Source organism: Physella acuta, unplaced genomic scaffold (genome assembly GCF_028476545.2).
Source record: "Physella acuta isolate Inbredline_101_S28 unplaced genomic scaffold, ASM2847654v3 ptg000522l, whole genome shotgun sequence".
Lineage (NCBI taxonomy): Eukaryota > Metazoa > Mollusca > Gastropoda > Physidae > Physella > Physella acuta.
This window is the reverse complement of record NW_026732041.1, coordinates 179,008-196,036: the sequence shown is the minus strand read 5'-3', so window position 1 is coordinate 196,036 and position 17,029 is coordinate 179,008. Positions and strand designations below refer to the sequence as shown.

General features: G+C 32.1%; 3 protein-coding genes across 16 annotated transcripts in view; 1 reads left to right on the top strand and 2 right to left on the bottom strand.

Annotated features, from left to right (window-relative positions):
* LOC131945077 (solute carrier family 15 member 2) overlaps positions 1 to 10,420 on the top strand; it is a 63,187-nt gene extending 52,767 nt beyond the window's left edge. For all 4 annotated transcript variants that reach the window (XM_059306062.1, XM_059306058.1, XM_059306060.1 and 1 more), the window contains 11 exons: positions 3,320 to 3,364; positions 3,850 to 3,974; positions 4,700 to 4,781; positions 5,090 to 5,203; positions 5,869 to 6,033; positions 6,673 to 6,719; positions 7,193 to 7,336; positions 8,043 to 8,181; positions 8,889 to 9,020; positions 9,234 to 9,341; positions 9,606 to 10,420. In XM_059306062.1, the coding sequence (XP_059162045.1) occupies positions 3,320 to 3,364; positions 3,850 to 3,974; positions 4,700 to 4,781; positions 5,090 to 5,203; positions 5,869 to 6,033; positions 6,673 to 6,719; positions 7,193 to 7,336; positions 8,043 to 8,181; positions 8,889 to 9,020; positions 9,234 to 9,341; positions 9,606 to 9,785 (1,281 nt within the window). In that variant the 3' untranslated portion in view covers positions 9,786 to 10,420. The remainder of the gene's footprint in view (positions 1 to 3,319; positions 3,365 to 3,849; positions 3,975 to 4,699; positions 4,782 to 5,089; positions 5,204 to 5,868; positions 6,034 to 6,672; positions 6,720 to 7,192; positions 7,337 to 8,042; positions 8,182 to 8,888; positions 9,021 to 9,233; positions 9,342 to 9,605) is intronic.
* On the bottom strand, positions 819 to 2,224 carry LOC131945085 (uncharacterized). Its single transcript, XM_059306070.1, has 2 exons — positions 2,121 to 2,224; positions 819 to 1,817 (listed from the first exon to the last, which is right to left on the bottom strand). The coding sequence occupies exons 1-2, from the start codon at positions 2,194 to 2,196 to the stop codon at positions 913 to 915; spliced, it is 981 nt and encodes a 326-aa protein (XP_059162053.1). The 5' UTR covers positions 2,197 to 2,224; the 3' UTR covers positions 819 to 912.
* Positions 10,421 to 10,965: 545 nt separating the features above from the next.
* Positions 10,966 to 17,029, bottom strand: part of LOC131945075 (tensin-1) — a 163,170-nt gene continuing 157,106 nt past the window's right edge. For all 11 annotated transcript variants that reach the window (XM_059306047.1, XM_059306054.1, XM_059306051.1 and 8 more), the window contains 8 exons: positions 16,726 to 16,854; positions 15,812 to 15,904; positions 15,459 to 15,536; positions 15,133 to 15,219; positions 14,526 to 14,694; positions 14,129 to 14,197; positions 13,899 to 13,943; positions 10,966 to 13,635 (listed from right to left, as the gene is read on the bottom strand). In XM_059306047.1, coding sequence (XP_059162030.1) covers positions 13,488 to 13,635; positions 13,899 to 13,943; positions 14,129 to 14,197; positions 14,526 to 14,694; positions 15,133 to 15,219; positions 15,459 to 15,536; positions 15,812 to 15,904; positions 16,726 to 16,854 — 818 coding nt within the window. In that variant the 3' untranslated portion in view covers positions 10,966 to 13,487. The remainder of the gene's footprint in view (positions 13,636 to 13,898; positions 13,944 to 14,128; positions 14,198 to 14,525; positions 14,695 to 15,132; positions 15,220 to 15,458; positions 15,537 to 15,811; positions 15,905 to 16,725; positions 16,855 to 17,029) is intronic.

Here is a 17,029-nt window from a genome sequence, read left to right as displayed (position 1 = left end):
GGGGGGAAAGGGGGAGTAATGCCCTGCTCACGTAGCCTACTTAACAGATAGACCGGACAACAAACCCAAGCTCAGTAGATCCCAGCACCTCACCTCAAATGTAGGGTGTAAAAGTTGTATCTCATTCGCCCCCCCAACATCTGCGCATCTACACGTGACTATCACAATGACTGAATATACCGGAGCTTTAAAAAATTAAGTAATCAGACACAAAATTAACACAAGCCACAAGCAGCTGATCGACGTTTGGGGGTGTGAGAAGTTTCACATCGCGCGCTGCTAAAATACAACCCCCTGCACACCAACAAATGGGAAGGGGTAGTGATAATAAATGTGGGAGGGGGTTGTGTCCAGGGGAGGACTGGCCTGCCGGTCTACCGGCCCCCCGGAGGAAGCAAATCTCGATGGGCCTCCAGGAACGGTGCTGTACTCTATTAGAGTTTTTATTTGCTGGTATTTTACCGTTCCTTCATTTTTTCTTACCATGGCGTAAAATTTAGGCTTTGGTGGAGAAAAATGCACAATGAAAATTTCAATTGGATTGAGGGAGACCTGCTTTTTATTACATGTGTGTACAATATCTTGCATAGTATTAGACTTATCAAATAGGAAAATAGTGATTTATTACTTGGAATATTACTAATATTATATCATTATTCCGTTATATCAGTATAATGACGAAATATCAATGTGTAATACAATGTACCATGCAATAGAAAAAGAAACATTTGTCTTTTAAATCCAATTTGTTTGCTTTTAATTTAGACTTAAAGAATTTAAATACAGACATACATTTCCTGTACAATTATAGAAAAAAAAACAGCTTAAATTCCTAAAATTTTTTGAAGTTTATTTTCTCATTTACTACATTAACGACATCAAATAATATCGTAGTATTAGTAAAATATACGTTTATGTATTCAGGTTGAGGGCTAACCAGCCCACACCGTATGCACGTGTATAGGAGTTCCAGGTACACGAGACAGTGAATCCATTCTCTTGTATGTTTATGGAGCGTGGAGAGATGACTATGTCTTGGTATAACGCCAAGCTGTCAAATGCTAAAAATACAGCGGGTGGAGAATCATAGGGTCGGTCAAATGTGATCATCACGCTGCTGCTTGACGTGCACGTGATGTTTCCCATCTGGATGTTTCGATTCGTCAAGTTGTTGGCGGCCATCTTTAAATTTGAAATATCAGCTCCTATGGCGTCAAATTTTACCTTATTTTGATCTGTTAGACTTTGTGTTCCATTGTCTAGCGGTCCTATTTGAGATCTGTATTGGTCAAGCTGACTTTGAAGAGTCTCTATTTTTCTGTCGTTCTCTGAAATAAAGTTGATGAGTTCGGGTATACCGACATCATTAATTTCGATGTTCACTGATACTCTCAAAGCCTCGGGGTGAAGATTGGAGTTCAGTGCGAACACTTCACACACATAGACGCCAGCTTGGTCTTGCAAGGGATGCGTCCATGTCAGTTCCAGGTACCCCTTTTCTCCTGAGGTTGTTGATGGCTCTGTCGTGCCTGTAACCCTGACCTTGTCACCGTCAACTTTTGCACTCGCCGGCTCGTACGATGACATTGTAGCAACTGTGACGTTCTGATCACTTCCGGCTGAGACCCTTGTGACGATAATTGACGTCACGTGGTTGACGTCGGCATGTGACGTCACAGTTTCCGTCACGCGTTTTGCTGCATGTCTTCGTCCAATAACCGTTTCAGTTTCAGTCTCCACGGAGCATCTCAGAGTTAACGTTTTAGAAAGGTATGGAGCTATTGCTTCTGGTGTTGCTTCAAATAGTATTTTTGATGCTGTAATAATATCAAATTACTTAATCAATGATAAATAACCAATAAGGTGGTTTTTTTTATATGGCAAGGAGTATGCTATTTCAGTGCGGTATTGTGGGAATCGGCAAGCTTGATAATTATAAATTAATTGGTCACTGGATTTTATTTGTTATCGTAGCCTCTGCCAACAAGTATAGGACCTACGTACCCTAAATCCAAGCCCAACCAATTATGAACATCTTACTTTAGTTGACAAGGATGTACACTACTAATACTGCCATTTTAATTTACTCTGATGAAAAAAATGTAAGCACCATACAGTACCTGAACAATAACATGCTACAAATAGAATACCAGCATACACAAATTGTGTCTTCATGCTTGTTTTGCCTTGTCTCATTTGAATGTCTGAATAATGTGTATAAAACTCAACTCTAAAGATTTATTAAATCTCATTTAATTGGTAAGCCAATCATTTCTTAGTTTAAATATATCTAGTGCACATATAACACTTAAGTTTGCTTTATAAAAGAGTTGCTATAAGGCTGAAACTAAAGATAAGATGTATAAGATAATGAATGCTCAAATCGCAGTATGTTTCGCACAATTTTATAGTTAGTCAGTGATGGGGCAATTACTTCTTGTTTAATGAATAGACCTGGTTTGTAAAAAACAAACCGCTAGTGTGAAAAAGGCCTATGTACCTACTGTCATTACCATTATTAATTAAAATTGAATAAATTGAAATTTTTTTTATAGTTAAACTGCATTTCAAATTTTTGTTCTCACTGCACATCTGATTCATTAATCTTCTCACATGTAGTTAAAGAGCAGGTCTATGTGGTACCTGACTTAAGTTGGATAAGTAAAAACGTCTGGACTTACAACAGCCCAAACAATTATTTAGAAACAAATCCACTTCAGCTGCTCTGTAAGGTCTATTTGTATAGAATATATCTATCTCTATCTTAAGATCAGGAACTTAAGCCCATGACTCTACTAGTTGAATGCACTCTTGCTAACCAAATGTCAGGACTTAGTTTACCTCTGCTCAAGACCATTGGTTGTTCCTGATCATACTGCCCCTCATATCTAAACCAGGTGATATGGTTGATGGGCTGAAACCCACATGTGTAGCGTCTAGTAACATTTGTGAGTGAAATGCTTGATTCTTTATCCTGCAGTAGTCTGCCTGGCCAATGAGCAGTGCTTTAGCAGGTTAAACCCAAATATGAGAAACAGAATAAATGTGGTTAGACAGCCTCTAGTCATTGACATACTGTTGCAGGTAGTGATCAGTCTTTATAGTTATACCCAGCCCCTTCTTATTTTTTCAGGCCTCATTGTTTAGTTCTCTGCTGAAAGGTGATTGTTTGATATTTTTGTGTTATTTCAATTGTTTCTTTGTGTTTTAAAATTTGTATGTTCACACACCTTCCTCTTCATTATATCTATGTGCATTTTATAGAGGCTCAATTGAATAATAATGCCTGTATACATCCACACATTTATTTAAATTTCAGGGGTCAAGATGGACTTTACAAGCTGTAGAAATGAATGGGGAAGTGGTAAGTAGAAGTATTTGTTTGGGTGAGAAACCTAACAAATAATATATATTTAAACTTCTAGCAAGTGTGTCTTAAGCAATATGTTTGGTTTATTTCTAAACAAATTTAAAAAAAAAACCTTGATTAAAATATACCATATAACAAACATTTTCACTAAAGTCTTTGTGAGACAAAATCAAGCAGAGTAGTACAATTTTATGTATTGAATGCATGTAAATTATCAATTTATAAACAGTTTCACTAAATAAACTACGGTGTTAAATAGTCAACATTAACGTTTTGGGTTATAGTCACCAGTATAAGTCTATATATAATAGGTTTATATCATATGCTCTACACAAAAGTAGCCTTCATTTTAATTTAAAGCCTTGTTTTAAGCCAGCAGTGTTCTGTCTGATAGTTCAAAAATGTGTCTATTTCCAAAAAAAAACAAAAGAACAACTGAATGTTTAATTATTTTAAGATTATAATTATTTATTTTACAGGGCAGTTTGGGGAGAATAAAACCTGATCAGATGCAGGTTTTGAACCCACTTCTTATCCTCATCCTGATTCCTGTCTTTGACAAATTGGTCTACCCTTGTCTTACCAAGATTCACATTCCAAACAGGTTGTTATAGTCATTGATAATCTAGTTTAAACTTGGATTAGACTTCACAAGTCAGCCCTGCTTCTGGAGTTGATAAGCTCACTTGTTATGGTCTTAACCCCACTATAAGCCAGCTTGGATGTTTTCATATACATAGGACACTGACTCACTGACCAACTGTAGATTATAGATTGAGATTGTTGTATTTATAAGCCTGTTCTTTAGTGTAGGCCTATTCAGTAGTTTAATAAAACTATTTCTTGTATTCTGCGCTCCTAGTAATTGATGACAGTCTATTACGAAGTTTCAAAATTTAAAGAATTATATACATATTTGGGAGTCTGCGTGGTTGAGTCAGTTAAGCTCATCATTATTAAACAGAACAACCCCAAGTTTGAACCCCTGGGCAAATGATGCTTGATAGCTGTAGGAGAGACAACTCCAAAATAAACTTCTGCGTTGTTGCTGCTAGTTAGTTCTTGGATGGATCCAAAAAAAAAAAAAGCAGGATGAAACCGAAATCAACGGCCTCTTTGGCAGACGAGTTGATACTTTGGCACACTACGTAAAACTTACATTGTGTTGGAGGAAATACATAACATAACAATTAAGATTAAAGAAGAAGAAAAAAGATATTTGTACTCTAGTGTAACATATGCTAGAAAGAGTGAAAGTGTGTGGAATTTCAGCTTTATTTCTTGTGAAATGTTAAATTGTATTCTAAATATTTATATTTTCATCTACAGACCTCTACAACGTATGTCGGCAGGGATGGCCCTGTCTTGTCTTGCTTTTATCGTTGCTGGTTGTGTTCAGCTTAAAATGGATGTAAGGAACAGTTTGATTACTTAGAATCATCTTTTTATAAAAAGCTTTTCACCTACGCACTAGTTTTAAAAAATTTTTAAAAAAAAAATGAAAGAATCAGGAATCAAATGTTGTATAGATAAAAACAAGAACATCCTAGAAACATCTTTTTTCTCATTTTATTTTTAGTTTTTGTTTTATGTTTCTAAGCATCTCACATTTTGCAAAACACCCCATCGCTTGTGTTTTGGTTTTTCCTGTTATGTCAAAGTAATTTTTAACCGTATAAACATGAGGATATTGATCCCACAATAAAATCACATTTCCAGAGTGCTAAAGACCCTCACTTGGATGGAAATAGTGCTGTAACCTTCATCAACACTGCCAATTGCCCTGTTAGCATCAAGTCAAGTTTTTATATTGCTACAGTTCCAGCACATGAGGTAAGGTTCTGTGCTTAATCTATATATAAATATTTCACTCATTTATTTTAACTCAACAGTTTTTACAAACTAATATTTGTTCATGCACATTTTGATGACCTTGTTAGACTAGATTAAATAAGTCAAACAGAAAGAAGAAAATGTACAATAGCCAGATGTCAAGCAGCTGAGTTAGGTAGATTAGGTATAATTGGTAGTAAACCAATGAGATGTGAGATGGTCAGCTGACCATTGAAGCGATAGCATTAGGAGTTGGTTATTGGAATGTGCAGCGAACAGTCATGTTAGAAATCAGTTGTAGATAGATATTGTTAGGAGATAGTTGAGTAGGGCTTAAGATTAGTTAGGGTATAGTTGAGATAGTAGAAGTAGTGTGTGTACAGTAGAGTTAGGAGTAGGAGTTTATATGTGCAAATAAAGAAACTGTAATATATCTGTGAATTGGACTTGTGTAAATTATTGTCAATTCCACACACCATACAGGAGTACAAGAAGGGTAAATCCCTAGTAAACACACTACAGTGCATATAGTATATAGATAGAGATATATGTAAAAGCACATTCTCTAAAACTTAAATACATTTTCTGAAGCAAAAAAAAAAAATTGCCAATAAAAAAGTTTATAAAAAACTTTGCTTAAAGTTTTGAAAATATTTTTTTCTCAGGCATCATCGTACATCCTGTTTAGCCCAGGTAACTACACCTTGTCTATCAACTGTGAACCCAGTGGTAAACCTACTCAACTTCTGCTGACCACAGAAAAACACATAGCTTACAGAGCTATCATCAAAGTGGATGCTTCAGACAGTGACAGACTTACTATTTTACAGGTGACTTTTTAGCAATATTCTATATCAACACACTAAACATCATGATAGGTTGATAGGTTTATTAGTTCTTTTATTAATTAAAAAAAAAAGTTTTTTTTTTATAGTTTATGTAGACACCAAAACAGAGAGAATGAATCTTCTTTAGCTACTATATTAAAACTAGATCTATACAATTTTGGTTTGGGTTGGATCAGATTCAAAATAAAAAAAGAGAAACATACATTTGCACCAGGTTTAAAAAATTGTTTTTACTTTTTTTTTTTACATGAAAATAGCTAACTACAACATTAAATCACTTGATTGTCTTTCAACTTTCATATACCAATATCCATTGGTACTTTGCAATTATTTCTTCAGTTTTTGAGATGTATTGATAAGGATGGTTATTTAAATAAAATATATTTTGTTTTTACTCTTCATGACAACACACAAATGCCGTACATATCCAATCATTTCCTAATAAATCATACCTAGTGTATTATATCCCCTTTTTTAAAATTAACCCCTATCTTACCACCAATGCTTTGACAAGCTACAATAGCTTAAATTAAAAAACCCTCGCTATGTAGTATTTATTACCTTACTACATTGATTCTAACAAAACCTCTGTTTAATTTATTCTTTATCTAACATTGTTAGTTTGAAGACAAAAGGAAGAAAGATATGGATGGAAAAGCTATTGTCAGGTAATAAATCGTAATGAGGTTTAAATTATCTAAGTATCAGTGACTTTGAGAATTAGAAACAAAATAGTTTAATATTACCTTTTATAAAACTTAGAGGTGTATCCATAGGGGTATAAGTAAAGGTTAAATTCTCTTGTACTTTATTTTACATTAAAAGAAATTGAAGTTTTTTAACAATTTTTTTTGATGATGTGGTATGACTAATATATTATGAAAAGTTTTAAAAAATTGTAATAAAGTCTGTAAATTGTATGTAGTTGAGATTTGAATGATTATTTGTTTCAGCCTGATAAATTGTATGTAGTTGAGATTTGAATGATTATTTGTTTCAGCCTGATAAATTGTATGTAGTGGAGATTTGAATGATTATTTGTTTCAGCCTGATAAATTGTATGTAGTTGAGATTTGAATGATTATTTGTTTCAGCCTGATAAATTGTATGTAGTTGAGATTTGAATGATTACTTGTTTCAGCCTGATAGCCAACTTCCCAGTAGAAGCCAACACTACAGTCATCTTCAGCCAACAGAAAAACAATGTTTCCATCATCCCAGGGAGCTTGAACATTTCCCTCCACGATGATGGGGATTCTGATTTTACTTCAGTTGAGCCCGGGCAGTAAGTTTTTTTTTCTTTGTTGCATCCTCATCTTCAAATGCTCTGTTTGTGGGATGGTGTGGTCCAGAGATAGAGCATATGATTTCCTACACATAAGTTTAAAGTTTAGTTCCTAGGGTATGAAGGATGTCTTGAGTTTTCCTAGCTTTGATGGGTTCTTGACATGATTCAGGGGCATGTAAAGGCTACTGATAGTTCTCATTGTCATGGTCAAAGACAGGGTACCTTAATCTTGTGTTAATTTAATTAGTGAATGCAACTTTTTATCCAAATTCAGAGATACAATTTTATATATTGTTTTTTTACAGTAATTTTCTACCAAAAATCTAACAAGAGAAATTAAAAAAACTTTCTATTTATATTTACAGAAAATATAAGTTATATTGTTACTCAAGGGTCAGTTACATGGTGTGGATGAGCTGTTGAATTTACTATTACCAAAATTCTGGAGTTTAGTGGTTCTTGATTTTGGTCTATAAAATATCCCTTGGCCAAAGGTTATTGTTCTGGCAATTCAATGACTCCTTCCTATTCCATATTTATAAAGACCAATTAATCACATACCTCTCTGATAGATTGTCAGGTCTAGAAAGAGAATGTACTTAAACTTAGGTGATTAAAATTAAAGTGAGGTATTCTATAGAAATTTTACTACACATAACATGTGTGAAATATTTCATGTAACAATGTGTGTAACTATCTCCAGCTACCAGTTGTTTGTGTTTCACAAGACAGCAAGCAGCAGTGAGCTGGTCCCTGTAGAGCCAGTCTTAAGTTTTGGTGGGGGATCTGTTCAGACTATTGTTTTGTTACCTGAAGAGACAAAAACAAATCTGCCCACACAGGTTGTCATGTTGAACATCTAATTACATTTCTTCTCATTAACATAAATTCTGTGAACCTGACCATTAATCTAGGATAATTATTTTACTAGCAGTAACTGTGTAAAATAACTATGAAATAATATTATTGTTTAATGTATTTAATAACAGATCTTAAAATCGTATGGATTTAATTATCATAAACTTAGTTCCAGCAGTTAGATAGTAAAGAAGTATATGGAGTAATTGCAAAAGGTGACCTTGTTTCCATTCAGCTTTGATGGGTCTAGACTTACATCATAGAAAATAAAGATTACTTCATACTCCTTTGATCTGTAGAGGAATTAACTCTAATTCATTTTGCCCTTTATACCTAGAAGTTAAAAAGCAAGCATGATTAAGTTTATTTTTACATTTAAAAAAAAAATCTCAGTTTAACTGAAACCATAGCTGTGACTCTGTAACTAAGTATAATATATTGTTGTGTCAGTTTTCTGTAATTTTGTAATTATTTTGCATTGGTTTATGTCTTGTTTTGCCAGATTTCTCAGAATTTGTAACCTATTGTCCTGTTTTTATGCTAGGTTTCTGTAATTTTGTAACCAAATGTATTATTTTGTATTGTTTTATGTCTTGTTTTGTCAGATTTGTTTGCATTTGTAACCTATTGTCCTGTTGTTGTGCCAGGTTTCACTGTTTTCATAACTTAATATATTGCGTGGCTACACCAGGTTTCTGCCCTAATATTTACTTCTGTCAGAGAGAATGACCTTACTATGGCCTGGATGATACCTCAGTATGTTTTGATCACCATTGGGGAAATTTTGTTCTCCATTACTGGCTTATCGTTTGCTTACAGTCAGGTAGGTAGACTTATGTAATTTCTAGATCTGCGTATTACTTTTTTTAAATAACATAGGGCACGGACCTTAATTTAAAATATGTATTTTAATATTTGCACACAGCGCTTATAACCTCAAGTCAAATAGAAATTTAATTAATGAATTAAAAAAAAAAAATTACAGCTTTTTCTTTGACCAATGTACCAATGGTATCAAAAATAATTTTTTTTACAGGCTCCCCCCTCTATGAAATCAGTACTTCAAGCTGCTTGGCTTTTAACTGTGGCATTTGGTGACCTGGTGGTCATCATTGTAGCAGAAACTCAAATTATGCCCACACAAGTTAGTGCAACTTATCTTTTAGAAAATAACTTTAATAAGGGAAAAAATAATTCATTTACATGTTTCATAATAATTAAGGAGAGAGTATTTAATTAAAAGTGTAATCCAGAATATTAAAGGGAGATAATATTTCTACAAAAAAATTCACTAATAGAAAACTGTTTTGCTAAGTACAAAATATGATAATGTTGTATAATTAAAATTGATTATGGTTAAACTGATGTAGTCTTCTGATTTAACATCGACTTTGAAATTGACTTCCAGTCTTCTGAATTCTTCATGTTTGCTGGTCTGATGGCGCTGGACACTCTGTTATTCATAGTCATGGCCTACTTTTACAAGAATGGATCATCAAGCCGTGCACTGGACATGGAGGCGGACACTGTTACATTAGTCAAGTCAGACCCCTTGACTAAAGAATTCAGTGACGCCAAAAAAGATTAAAACTGCAATCTAGTTATAGAATTCAAAGTCAAGGTTTTTTCTGTAGTTTAATCTTGTCTTGTGGTTAAAGTTTTTCTGTGGCAAAATTAAGTTCCAAGTGGTTGTGATACATTTTAATTTCGAGATGAAAATATTTTTTTTAAAGATGGACCACAGCTTTTATTATTTCCCTGAGCCTGATTATGTGTCATGGTTCTCCTTATTTGGTTGTATTGAAAGCTCTTTATTTTATATTTATGAAATGTAAATGCATTGAGATTATAAACAGTTTATACAACTCCAGATGGCTATCAACTAATTCTCAATAGGAAAATTTGACATTTTTAACTTTGTCTACTTATTTGATAAATTTTTAAATATTAAAATAGAGATATAAGTTTTGCTTTATAGAGCAATTTTTTTCAAAAAATTTTTAGTGCAATTCTTACATGATATTAATTGCATGAAAATGGTATGTTTCATCACAACTATAACACAGGGTTTATTTTCTATTACCTGTATTGTTGTTTGTTTCTACTCTGTAGTAATCTCAACCTCTAATGTGATATTCATTTTTTTGCTGTAAATTTTTTCTAGGCGACTGGGTTTATTGATCTATATTTTTTAATTCTTTTTTAAGGACTCTAATTCGTTTTGATGTATTTCCTACAGTAGATAATACAAAATATTCTTTCTTATTTTTTTTAGAGCCAACTATTTTCATGGATTTAAAAGAACCTTTGTTGATTTGATTTTTACAAAGAAAGATGTAAAAAAAAATAAAACATTTTTACTGTGATTAAAAAATTCAGTGATCACTGTGCTTCCTAGTCCCTAAATTTTATTTGAATTAAATTCATTTATTTTATTATACTCAATTGGGACCAAAATGGTGTTACTTACTCTTTATCATTTATACATATTTTTTTACATAATCAAAATGTGAGAAAAGTTTATTTTAATAACTTTGGATTGTGCAAAATTTTACATTTCTTATCTGTTGGTTAAAAAAACAGAATGTTGTACTTGCATTTTATTTGTTTGCATAATATTTTTGTTGTCTGTAATAAAATTGTTTTATTGCTTTTTTAATGTGTCAAATTATTGATTCTCTCTAAACAATTATGTGCTACTGCAACATGTCAAATGTTCAAAAACTTAGGTGTATTAGTGACAACTAAAAACAAAATAAAACAAAATGGACCATGCATAAACATGTTTATTTAGACAACTTTACAAACTAATCAGCTGAAGAAAGGGTGTGATATATTTTTAGAGTGAAAACAAGCATCATGTATGAAAGTGGTCTGTGTGGTGTTTGCGATCTAGTCTTGTGTTTGGACTATTTAAAAAATATCTTTTTATGTTCTTGCATAAATGAAAAAAAAAATACAAAATATTTTAGCACTTTCAAATCAAGGCACCTAAAAAGAACTGGCAAAAATATTTTCTTTCACAGAAATAAAAAAATGTACATCTAAAATAAATTATTATAACCTTACTAAATGTGAAGGATTGTATAACTGAGGTGGCCTAAAGGGGGTGTCAGAAACTACAAAGTAATTGTTCTTAAAAATAAAGCATTCTTTTCAACACAAAAAAAAACCCATGCACTATTATATGTGTTGAGAGCGGTATACAATATTTGTACAGGATTAATATACGTTAAAATAATATGCGTATATTTGAGGGCAACTATGTCCTAGGAATATGCAGCACAGTTTAGTTGACATCAATTTCAAGTTGAAAAAAAAAAGTTAAAATTTATTTCAAAACAAGAAACATTAGCTATGGTTCACAGTGTATTTGTAACTAGACTAAACATTTGTTTACACATAACTATAGCTTCCAGTAGCAAACGTACATTGTTAAAACAAATAGATCCTGGTATATCACAATGCTGTAATCACGTCTCCAAGACGAACCTACTACACAGACAAAACCATAGATGTATACTGCATGATGTAACCCCCTCAGCACACCTGTGGTCATCAACTGGCAGTGTGGTTAGCTCCAACTGCCATTCAAACATTTTGGGCTAGTTTTAAAAACAATTAAAAAAAAACGCCACCATTCATACCAAGTTAGTTAAAAATTTTATCCGTCCAAATATAATGGTACTGCAATCCATTGTCCTTAATATACCCTTCCAAAAAAAACCAGGAGACTACAACATAACCAGTACGTTTCACTAGCAAAAACAAACACACAAACAGCCAAAGGACCAAAATAGCACCAAGATTGTGGAGACGTGGCATTGCTTTTATGTTTAGTTTTCTTTACAGGTAATAAAAACACAGATAGATGAACAATCTCTCTCTATACACAAGTGGAGAAAAAAGAAATGTTTATAAAATGATAAAAACATAACAGGAATCAATAAACTTGTTGAAAAAAGGGTGCTACGGCCAAATTATTTAAATCTACCTTTAAAAAAACCTAACAAAAAAGTCATAATTATGATGTGCCTGAAACAGGGTAAATAAATTGAATACAAATAGTCAAAAACGTTTTTAAAAAAATAATTACATGAATATCTTGAGACTAACTTTTCATCGTATAATTTATATATTAAATATTTAATGTTACAATATATATCTGCATAATCATAAAATTAAGCTGTTAAAAAATAATATTCTAAAAAATAATATTCGAGATATATAAATTAATCTCTATAAAGGCTCTTTCTCCAACATGTTGAATATTTTCTCCAAATCAACAATGAGCTGTAATTAAGTTTAAAATAAAGTCTTCACACCGGAGCTCATTAAAATGTTTGTTAAAAGAATTTAAAAAAAAAAAAAGCCTTCTAGATGTAGCTTAACATCAGATAAATACAAGTGAAATTGTATAACAGAAATAAGTAATGTACATCAGCCCACCACAGCCAGACTATATATGTCATGTACACCATTTCATCTAACTGAGACACAAAACAAGAAATCTTATGAGCTATGAAATGCTAGTCATACAATCATGCACAAATTTTATATGACTTTGCATCATGCTCAAAAACTTGTAGTTTTAAATATAAAAAAAATAATTTTAAATTGCAAAATTACAATTGTTGTTCTACATAAACAGTAATAAATACTTGAAATATGTTATTGTATATTTATGTAAATGAAAATGTATTTAATGCAAATTGCCCTTTTAAAAAAAAATACACATGTTAAAACTCTTCCGATTTTTAAAAATTACAATTAAAATAACAGCCACTGATAAAATTTAACTGTCAGAATGACAACGATCTACTCAACTATCTAACGATCCAAAAAGTAGATCTATGTACAAGCACTATTTACTGTCCAAGATCACTAAACACAGTTGTTAGAATACGAAGTTAAAAACATAAAATGTACAATTATTTAGGTAAACATGTTACTCGTATAAGTCAGCACAAGACCGAAGCAATGCACAACAATTACAACCAATGTATAAATTAATATAAGAATTGATATAACTGTAGCAGAAATGAGTCATTTGGTTTACAGGTAATGTCCACAAAAATAATAGGCCAGCACGAATAGTTTTAACCAATGACTACATATGAATGGGCTAGTAGAGGCTATTACGGTGAAGAAAAAAAAATCTCTCAAAACATCCGGTTCGCATGGTATCATTTTGTAGTTTAGATATCAGAGATGGTTCAAAGATGGATGAATTATGTAGGCAGATAATGAGGTGAAAAATTGTTTCAAATCTATTTCATCATCTATTTCCCTATGATTTCACTTTGCTCTGACCAATCATGACTTTCGTTACAAAATTAACTATGGCTGAAGCTGGTTGCTCAGGGTCAAGTTCAGCAAAAATGTGACATGAGTTTTCATTGGAAGAGCCTTGTTTTCTGGCAACAAATCCAAATAATCTGGAAAATTGAAAAATAATTGCATTAAAATCTGAAAATTTCAATACAAGTTGGAGCCTATTAAAACTTTTTAAATTAGATTTTGTAGCTCTATTGTAGCTAATATTATAAGTTTTCCTAATTAAAAATACAAAGGTAAAAAAAAAAAAATTAAACTTAGTATTATTTTATGTAAGAAAACTTAATCCCAAAATTAATGGTGAAAATGTTTCAACTTAATGTGAGAAAATTTATACTCATAAAGACTAAAAAGTGTAAATTACCTAGCATCCCCCTGTGAACCTGGGGCATCCAATTCTCTTTTCCATCTGAAAAATCAGAATAAAAGTGCAGTCATCTATGTAAATTAATGTTAATGTTCATCTTGAATTCACATGCTTAGAGAACAGTTAAGATAAAATAATATAAGTTGTAAGAAAATGGTAATAATGTTAACAAAAAACAATGTTTAAATATGCAAGGATGTCAGCTGTAAGCTTGTTTTTCTACAAACCTTCTGTCTTGTGGATCCATTCCACAGTAAGTCACTGCACTCACAGGGTAGTGGCGTCTGAAGAACAATCTTATCAAGGAAAAACATTTAATTAGTGCAAGCATTTTGCATATTTCTACAACATTAATTATGACTTTTCTCCAAACGTTTTTATAAGATAATTTGGTATTTATGAAAATTTCCACGAGAAAACTTGAAAGCTAAATTGTTGCTTGTATATATGTTTATATAATGTATATTATAAATTTTACCCAGGCAATAATACAGAAGCCCTACTAATAAAAGCAAAACTTGTATTGAACAATCTTGTATAGCCAGGCCAGTGTTTTAATAGAAGTCTTATATTTGATAGACTTGACATAAACTGAAGTAATAAATAGCCACTGAATCAACTCACTTCCTGTTGTTGTCTGTGAGAGTTATACCCTGGCTGGACACTTTAAAATGAACCATAGTTGTCCTCCCTGATACGACATTGTCAAATGTCATCTTGACAGCTTTAGCCACTGCCTGGGGTCCTGTCAGTGACTCCATGTCAACTGAATTGATATAAATCACATTGCAGGCTGGGGAGACAATAAAGGAACAAATAAAATAAAAAAATGGTTAATTTATAGAATATTTAATTGAATGGAATAGGCCTACAAATACATTTAGTATCTAATATGTAAAACATGCAGGCCTATACCAAATATTGTTTAGAATGCATTTGAAATGAATTATACAACCCATACACCTTTTTAAAAAATGTGTATAGAAAGCAAACAGCATATTTTTTTCAACAAATATTGTATATATTGTTTAAAAAAACCTTGAGTTTATAAGTATATATAAATTTTGTATAAAAAGCAAACAGGATATTAATGAATTTGACATAGTATTTATCTTCACCAAGTACAGGTAGTAGACCATACAGCATGGACTGTTAGTGTTAATACAACACAATAGACAGTCTACTTTCCACTTTAAAATAGTAAGCTGGAATTATTTTTGTAGAAACCTACCTGCTCCTTGTGCTAGCAATGTTGCTGCTGAGTTGAGTTCAGTACTGCTCAACGGAGATTCTGGTGTCATAAGTCCATCAATGACATCTGTAGATAAAATGTATTTTGACAAAAGCATTATTCAAAACAATTTAAAACTTGACGAAAAAGTTTTTAAAAAAAGCATTATTCAAAGCAATTTAAAACTTGACGAAAAAGTTTTTAAAAAAAAGCATTTCAAAGCAATTTAAAACTTGACGAAAAAGTTAAAAAAAAGCATTTTTCAATACAATTAAAAACTTTATGAAAAAGTTGATAAAAAAAGTGGTTTAAAATGATAGACATACCTGCTTCAGGTAATGCAAGTTTGCAAGGTAAGGCTAAAGGTGTGATAGAATGTTGATACACAAGGGCTGCCAAACTACCTGTTAGGTGAAAAAGTCATAGTGTTATAGGCTTATATAAATGTCAAATTCTTTAGGCCTACTGTTTATGAAATAAAAAGAGTGGATATTTTGACCATTTGTAAAAAGAAAAAAAAAGAAAAAAGAAAAACCTTAACAAATGATTAACAAAAAGGTTGATTTATAAAAAGGCTATAGAGATGTAAATAAGTCACCAAAATATTGTAAACGTAAAAACAATTTATTAGAGCAACAGTTTTAATATTTCAAATAAAAAAGTATGAAAATATTCTTACCAAATACTGGCTCATTACTACATCCTCGCAATCTGACACCTTTAGGTGTTGGCTCAATTAGAAAATGTCTAACTAAATCTGCTAGTGGATCACCTGCAGAAAAAAATGTTGGAAAAATTAGTCTACACTACAACAATAATAATTCTGTCTGAAACATAGGACAAGCTTCACAGGTAAATGATATCAAGGGGGTTAATTAATGAGAGATAATAATATTATATATAATGATATAAATAATAATAATAATAAAGTTTATTTTATAACAGTTACATTTGCTTTTATTAACAATGAGCCGACCCGCAGCATATCATACGCCGCTATTTAGTTGTTGTTTTTTCTACTTTTCAGTAATTCATAATTTGTGAATTCAACAGTACCAATGCTGCCACTGACAATTTTTCTTTAAAACACTATAAGTAGCTCATTAAGGACGATAACCCCCCCCCCCCCCACCCCCTCCTCCCCCCCCCTCCGTTACAGTAAACTCCACTTAGTTACTCCCCCCCCCTTACGTTTAAAATTGTTTCAAACTAAATTATCTGCCCCTAATAGTCGTCACTAAACCCGGCTCTGCTTGTAAACATTTAGAGTGAACCACAGCTCACCAGACCATGTAGGGGTGGGGAGGTAGGGAGCGCGCTTACAGCTTGTTTTCTAGCGTCTCCCAGAAGAGAATTATATATATAGATTATAAAAGTGACTTATTGATGGAATAGCATTTAAATATTAAAGACAATAGTAACAATGGAATAATGAAATGATATTAAGATAGAATGTATAGTGGAAAAGAATAAGACTAGTATAGACAAATGAGAAATTGTGTGATGACTTAGTTTAGGAGGTCATGAAATATTTGTTTTTAAACTTTTTAATACAATTTCAGTGACAAGTAGTTTTAAACAGGTAACTGTTACCTGAAGGCTTGGCCTGAACATTAGGTGGGATTGTGGCCACTTTGAGGGCCAAGCCAAAAGCTCCAGGGAATGAGTTACTGTCCCTGATCACAAAGGTACCTGGTTGTTTATCCTTCAACATTTGAATTGCTGAAAATATTTTTACGATCAATTACTCATGGGTCAATTTAATCAAATAATTTAATCAATAAATTGAACAGAAATAATCTAAAATTTATAATTACAAAAGAAGAATTAAATATAGTTCAATTGCTTTGAATTATTTTAAACATAGTTTTTAAATTTAAAATAGTTGATTATTGCT